At 38.0% G+C, this 7700-nt stretch overlaps 1 protein-coding gene across 2 annotated transcripts in view; it reads left to right on the top strand.

The window, feature by feature from the left end:
* Positions 1-7317, top strand: part of TSNAX (translin associated factor X) — a 23149-nt gene extending 15832 nt beyond the window's left edge. For both annotated transcript variants that reach the window (XM_026073401.1, XM_026073402.1), the window contains exons 5-6: positions 3877-4004; positions 5474-7317. In XM_026073401.1, coding sequence (XP_025929186.1) covers positions 3877-4004; positions 5474-5848 — 503 coding nt within the window. In that variant the 3' untranslated portion in view covers positions 5849-7317. The remainder of the gene's footprint in view (positions 1-3876; positions 4005-5473) is intronic.
* Positions 7318-7700: the final 383 nt, after the last annotated feature.

The following is a 7700-nucleotide window of genomic DNA, read 5'->3' as shown; positions in this document are numbered from 1 at the left end:
GCAGCCTAAACATCATGATAAGATAGAGCTATAGCTATACTTGATTTCATAATGGGTTCACAAATGGGTAGTTTTGCTTGACTCACCCCATAAATAACACAGCCCATCTGCCCTACAGTGATGCTAGAAGGCAATTGCTGAAATTAATTCTGTATATTTTCCTACCATCTTTCTAGTGGCTGCTGTAGACCCATAATTCCTGCTGCATGGTTTAGGGGAGGGACTGGGAAGGGGGCGTAACACAGGCTGTCATCTACTCATTTCCTAACTGTCAGCAGAGACCATGCTGTGAGTGGGGGAAAAAGAAGATACACAGAAAGAGGAAGGAAAGAAGATGAAGGGAGAGAAGGAAAATAATTCTGAGAAGAAATAGGGAGACAAAGGTTATTCTGGAAGTTTGCCCGTAGTGTTGGCATTGCTAACCTTAAGAACTCAGAGCTATGAAATCCATTTTACCCTCATTTTTAACTGTTGAACTTACCTAGAAAGGAGAAACTAAATAAATTTTAGGAGGAAACTTTCACCTTGTTTGAGCCATCATTCTAAGTTAAAACTTCAGTGCATGTGTCAACTTCTACTCAGGTGGGATTAAATTCTATTTATCCTAACCCTACTCCTCCAATTAAGGAACTGCTATTCTTTACCTATTTCTTTTTAGATATATCTATCTTTTCCTACCTCTTATCCATTCATTTGACTCTTGGATTGAGTGCTCCCATGACTTGGGTTTTTGAAGAAACTTGATTTCTTGCTAGTATGGTATTAGGTTTCTTAAAGAAACTGATTAACAGTTGTTTCTCAGAGAGTTTGTATATATAGACAAAGGCAAAAATCTTTAATATCAGCTGATACTGTTGGAAAAAAAAGGCACAAGCTTTCAGGCACAAAATTTCCTTCTTTATTGGAAATATGTGCTCAGAGGATACCTCAGTGCAACTTTCCCATTCTTACATAGAAAATATATTTTAAAAATATAGATGAAAACTATTATACTGGATCACTGTAACTTGTCACTAGTACAAGCTATTTATACAGAGTAAATGTACTAAAATATCAAAATACTTAAGCATTCTGTTACCTTATATCTGTATTTTTAAGGAATCCTCGTAGCATAATCAGATGCTTTTAATTGGGATTTCTGTTGCATGTACTAAAAAAATGAATCACATAAAAGGCAGTCTTACAAACTATTCCATTGCTGGCAGCTCAACCCGTAAATAATCCAATTTTGGACTAAATCCAAAACAAGAGCATAAGGGGAAAGGTATTTTTGGATGGAGTAGTGAAATGGGATGAGGTTTTTCACCTTGGGGATTATTTGCTGAAAATAGCGGATGTCCTTCCATTAAGCTAAAACATAACATCTTTAAACATCCTTTTACCTGCACATGAAAACACCTTATTTCAAGGTCTTGGGTCATTGAAATGTCATATTTTAGCTACTTCTAGAAGAAGGACTTGAAAAAGTGAAATATGAATATTTTTGCGAAGGAGTTATCAGTCTATTTCTCTATCAGCTTCAAATAAGGTTTTGTAAGGCTTACTTGTTTAAAAAGTGGGAGGTAGGTCTCCTAATTCTGAAGAGGAGGTGCAAGTAGGTGACAAACCAGATTGTGTGTGTGGCTTTCACCTGATGGTGTTAAACGGAAGCAGTAAGGAGGATAGTGAAACATGTCAGCTAGAATGGGAGGTGAAGAGGTTGTGTATGTATATAAGAAGAAGGAGCCATACGTTTGTCCTGGAGAATGATGAAATGTGTGTAGGGAAGGACTGGACTGTGAAGTGAGTTGAAGTTGGGGGTTATGGTTGATCAATAAAACTATACCAGAAAGTTTTAGAACTGATTTTGTCTCTTTGAGAAGCTGGGTAAATGCCAAGTTGATCCTTCATGTCTGATAGTCTTGTCCAGACAGCAGAGAGATGTTCTCACAGATGTTGTCATGTTAAGGGCTGCTGCATCTGGTAGCTTAAAACTTATGCACAGAAACAGCCAAAATGTCATAATAAATCACTAGTCATATAACAACTGCATTAGCAGCATCAGTCAAGAAAAGAACAGGTGATGAAATCCACCTCTCTGCAACTTCTGAAGTTATTAATCTTAGAGGATCCCGATTAACTTTCCTCTAGTATTCTTCCATTACTTATGCCCCAGATGCTTTACCTAAATTCAGTAGATAAACTATTGTATTTAGTTGGCCTTGCAGCTCCTTGTATTTGTGCAAGAAAGGGTTGCATGTTCTCACTTGTGGAAAAGCAGTGCTGAGTGACTTTGGCTGCTGGTTGTTTGTTCTGCTTTTCCCACTACTATCGTACTGAAGCATAAAGGGTGCAAACTGAACTGGCCTTCTGAATTGCCTCCCCCCCCCCCCCCCCCAAAAAAATATATATGTATGTATACACACGCGCACACACGCACACACATGCACACACACGCACATATATATGAAAAAATTCAGGTCACTCATGAGACCTTTGTGATTGTAATGTGAAAGGCCGCCTACAATTGACCTTTCCCTTCAGGTCTCCTACAGTTTTTCTGGGATGTTTCCACCCTCCTCTGTTGTTCAAATCTGTTCTCTTTTTTTTGGTTTGGACTTTTGCTTTGATCCAGATGAAATTTAAAATTTTTTGCTGCCTCCTGCATAATCTCCATAGGCCAAGATCCTGGCCCTACAGAGGTCAGTTGGGGATTTTAAGAATATCCTAATGGAGCCAGGATTCTACTTCTGGTACCCTCATTTACCTCCAAGTTTTCTCATTTTACATACTGACAAAACTACTGTCTAATCCTGTCCCAGTTGCAGCTTGATATAGCAGTGTCATCTCCTTTGCTCCTCTTAATGTGAAATCATTCTCTTAAAGTTTTTCAAAATGCCTCTGTGAAGATGATGTGTGTCATGTTACAGTCTGTTCTTTTAACTTCCTCCTTTGGCTTTGTCACACTGTTCATAGGTCAGATACAAATGTATTGTTTTTGTCTTCAAAACTCTTTAGTTTAGTTCTACCATGCCTGTTTGCTGCAGGTTCATTTCGGCTTTTTTCCACCAACAGTACCAACTTCAGTTGTCTGCTTATGAGCTTTTTCTACATGCTTTCCCCAAATCTGCCCTCTGCACATAAGAAAAAGTTGTCAGAATTTATGAAATCACTCTCTGAACATTCAAGTTCTTTTTTTAGATCTCACCTTTGCTATAATGCATATAGAAAATCRCCATCTGCGTATTAGGTTGTGGGAGGTAATTGTGACAGGTGGCTGCAGATGGCATACAAATCTGGTACAAGCTATAATTATTTGTTATCCCAGTTTTTATTTCCTTGCCAGCACACCAACTTCTTTTGTTCCCCCATATGCCTTGTTTTTTAGAGAGTAAGTTCTGTGGGACGGAGCTGTCATTCAGTTTGTTCCCCTTGTTGGACATTACAGTCCTGTCTGGTTGAATTTTTTTTTTGTGCGTGTGTCTTAATATGAGTGATTTGTAACAACAGGTGCTTTGTCCTGGGCATGAATTTCACCTAACCTATATGTTTTAAGGACTCTGTTTACTAATTCCCACAAAACAGAAGCGGAAAATTCAGGTTTAAACAGGTATCTACTGTCGCGAATGAGATGAAATGAAGGAAACTTCATTTCTGGATGAAAAATGACATTGGAGTAAAAATGTTTATCTGCTGTGCTTTTGGTTTGGTTTTTCGTATTTCGGATGAGTGTTGTGTTAAATTAGCTTTTCATGTTATTTCTAGATTATCTTAGTTTTCACCTTTTACTAGTAACCTTAAAATAACCTAATTTAAAAGATTTCTAAAATAATTGTAAGCATGGATCAGTACTGGAAAGTTTGAATCATTATTTTAATTCTTCTGTTGTTTCCACAGGGCTTCAAGAGTATGTTGAGGCAGTCTCATTTCAGTATTTTATCAAAACACGATCTTTAGTTAGTGTTGAAGAGATCAACAAACAACTAATATTTACAGTGGAAGACAGAGAAGAAATAACAAACACGGTAAAAGTTTTTCTTTTCTCATATGAGAGAAGACTCACACAAGTCTTTGCAGTCACTTGGCTTAGTTGCATCTTTTTGGCATATCATTAAATAAGTTCAGTTAGAGGCATGGGGTTAGATGTACGTGTGGACTTTGACTCACTTGTTCAAAACATGCTTTTTATTCTGACAAGTAGTAACCTAAATCTATAGGATAGAAGTTTTAATCATTACACATCCTCTTCGTTCAGGACAAACTGAGCCCCTTCTGGTAGGCAGAAAGATCCAGGATAGTAAAATACTAGCAAACAAATGTAGAGCAGAAGGTTTTTTATGGCTGTGATTGTGTCTGTTAGTCTGCTGGTGAATAGTGGTGTAGCAAAGGTTGGAGGAGACGAATCCAAGAGACAGAGTGAACTCTGTGGAAATCTTATTGCTCAGTAATGAACTAATCACAGGAGGCATTAGCAAAGAGCAAACTGTACTCAGCTGCTATTAAAAAGCATTGTCCATGTCTTAGTTCAGTCTTTTGAATCTTCCCTGGAGTTGATCTTGAAGCTTCCTGTCAGAGGACAAGTTGTGTACCACCTCACTAATCCTGTATCTGCTGTTTCTTGACCTGCCTATGCTCCTATCCTGCCCTAAATAAAACTTTTTGCATGGGGACAAACTACTACCACTGATCAGTTAACTGGATACAGTTTGATTGATGGGGAAGAGGGGATTCTGCAGAGGAGCACAGTGTTACTGCTTTAGATGAATTCTGGAGAGTGCTGCTGTTGAAGAGATTCTGTTGTAAAGCACACTTTTTCTTCATTCTCTTAGTAAGGTATTTGCAAGCAAAACCAAGTTTTCAGCTTAAGTTCACTTGTTCTTACCAGARGCAAAGCCATTGCGACATACTTGTTTTCACAGATTGTGAAGTTGTTAAACCACTCCCCCACAACCCTGACTAGATTTGTGAATTTAGGTGGAAGTATGTTGTGGGAACAAGTGAACAGAAACAAACTTGTGTTGTCTCCTGGGTGGCCAATATTTTGGAAATAAAAATATGGGAAATTAGGATGTAGGAGCTTTTGTCACTTTGTGACAAGTTTTCTTCAAGAAGTGTTTGTTCAGATATTTAATAAATTGAGTTGATATAAAACAGGTCTGAGAAACTACATCTGTTCTATCCAGCATCCTGTAGAAATTCTGTTTGCAAACAGAGATGCTAGATGCAGGGCATGTTCATTATGCTTGCCAGAATAGAAATTGCATCTCAAGTGGAAATGATGCTTTCATACTTTACAGAATGCTGGAGGGAGAGATTAGCAACTAGTACTTCTGAAAATCCAACTGTGTGGAAGTGCCATGGAATTTATTTTTCCAGAATGTTTTTAATTACCATTGCTTTACAATTACATTAGATAAGGTCATATGTATCTGAACTGTCATGGACTACTTTTTCCTAATTTTCTGTACTGAACTTTGTTCTGTTCTGTCTTCAGACTTCCAGTTCCCAGGATAAACAAACACACACTTGGAGCCTGAAGGTAACACCTGTAGATTACCTGCTGGGAGTGGCTGATCTAACTGGAGAGCTGATGCGACTGTGCATCAGCAGTGTTGGAAATGGTGACATAGACACGCCTTTTGAACTGAGCCAGTTTTTACGTCAGATTTATGATGGTTTTACTTTCATTGGCAACACTGGACCTTATGAAGTGTCTAAGAAGCTGTATACCTTGAAACAGAGTCTGGCCAAAGTAGAGAATGCCTGCTACACATTAAAAGTACGGGGATCTGAAATCCCAAAGCACATGTTGGCTGATGTGTTCTCCACCAAAACAGAACTGATTGACCAAGAGGAAGGTCTTTCCTAAAATAAGGAGACTGTTGCAACCCAGAAGGGAAGTGGACTTATAGAAGAGAAAGCTTGCTAGGGTTTGTGTTTGACCCTTCTCAAAGCTTTTTAGGTAGAGATGTTCTTAGTTTTGTCTACGAGAAGATTGTTTGCAATGGTAATTTGTAACCAAAAATACTTTTTATGATGTGCAAGAGAACAAATGTTTGACTTTGTCCTCTCAGCATGGAATTTCCTGTATTGCTCCATTGTATCTTCTTTCAGAATGACCAAATGTTCCACTGTGCTCTACACCAGTGATTGTCGATTGTGTGAGTCACCTCAAACTGTTGTGGTTGCTATTATCAGTTTTCAGCCAGCACATCAGTGCAAAAATGGTTAAGTACTGTGATTCAGTATTATCCACAGGTTTATGCTGAACCCTGTTTTCTGAGTACTTAGTTTCTGTATTTGTGTCAGAGCTAAAACAATGCACCTATGTATGTATAAGTTCATACCTTGGCTTGAAACTGAGGTGGTGTCAAAGGTGCAATGTAACATAAATTTTGTCTGATTAATGCTTCTGTCATGAAACTGAAGCTAGGTCAGCTTTTCACAAATTGACGATAAAGCTAAATACACCAGATAAATATTACTGAGCGCTCATCACTTTAGCACTCAGTTCAGATTCAAGCTCTGTAAGTTACACTGGTGCTTTACAGTTTTGACATCAGCTAGAAAACTCTGTTTAAAAAAAAAAAAAAAAAAAAAAAACCAAAAAACCAAACAAATGTATTGGTTTACTTCTTTTGTAACACATTTTAACGCAGAATCTGCCATCTTTCCGTTCCTAGACAAAAGCGGAAGACCTGCCAAATATGCTTAACATGGATAACTCAGCATTAGGGCAGGCTGTTTTTGTCCCAAAACAAATGTGCTGTGGTATTGGAACTCTGCTGTCGTCTGTGTTTGTGTTGTCCTGAGGATCTCCAGTGGGATTGAACTGGTATAAGTGAAAGGGCTAGCTTGAAATATGTTAGCAAGAGCTGTATCATGTGCATGTTCCTATGGAAAGGAAATTGCAAACAGAAACAAGGGAGACATTCTGACTTCCACACTTATCTTTGAGGTGGGTATGTCACCGTTGGCAAAAAATCAGAATTTTCTGCCGGTGTCTGAAGTTATGAAAGTCTGATAGTGTACATTATGCTAAAGGAAAACAGATAAAATAACATGATCTTTAGACTCCAGGAAGTAGGCCTCCCAACTGCAAATGAAAATACTGCATGTTTTTTATTTCCACTTCCATATGCTGTGATACTGCCAATATTTTTCCCATGAGCATGTCATTAAGTAGCTTGGATCATCTGATATATGGACAAGAATGGGCAAATACATCTCTTTCATGTTTGTCCATTGTTTCCATGTAAAGCAATATGTGGTGAGTTGAAAAAGTGTGTTTTTCCAAATGTTTAATACTTTTTTACAATAAATTCTGAAAAGCAATCACTACATGTATGTTGGTTCTTTTGCCTGTTGGTCCTAACGGCAAATAAGGATAAAAGTTTCCCTCTTATGTGCAGGACTTGATTCAGGAGTTTCACACCATTCCTATAATCATACTTGGGGGGGCACCACCTGATCCTGAATCTCTTTTCTTTCTCACTAGTTTTATTCTGTGAAGCCTAAGAACTAGCTAGGATTCAGACTACATGTGATCCTCTTGAATTCAAAAAATGCAAAGGATTCAGATAAAACAAGTTTATCACTGCAATAAATCTGCAACGGTACCCACATTTTTAAATCTCTCCTTGTTTTTTCTCTCCTTTTTTTTCTGCTGGGAGGAGGGGAAAGAAAGGAGAAGGATGCCTATTAATAATGAATGCTCTATT

The sequence above is a fragment of the Apteryx rowi genome, unplaced genomic scaffold (genome assembly GCF_003343035.1).
Source record: "Apteryx rowi isolate R43461 unplaced genomic scaffold, aptRow1 scaffold_368, whole genome shotgun sequence".
NCBI lineage: Eukaryota > Metazoa > Chordata > Aves > Apterygiformes > Apterygidae > Apteryx > Apteryx rowi.
The sequence above is the reverse complement of the archived record's forward strand: the minus strand, read 5'-3'. Positions and strand labels throughout refer to the sequence as shown.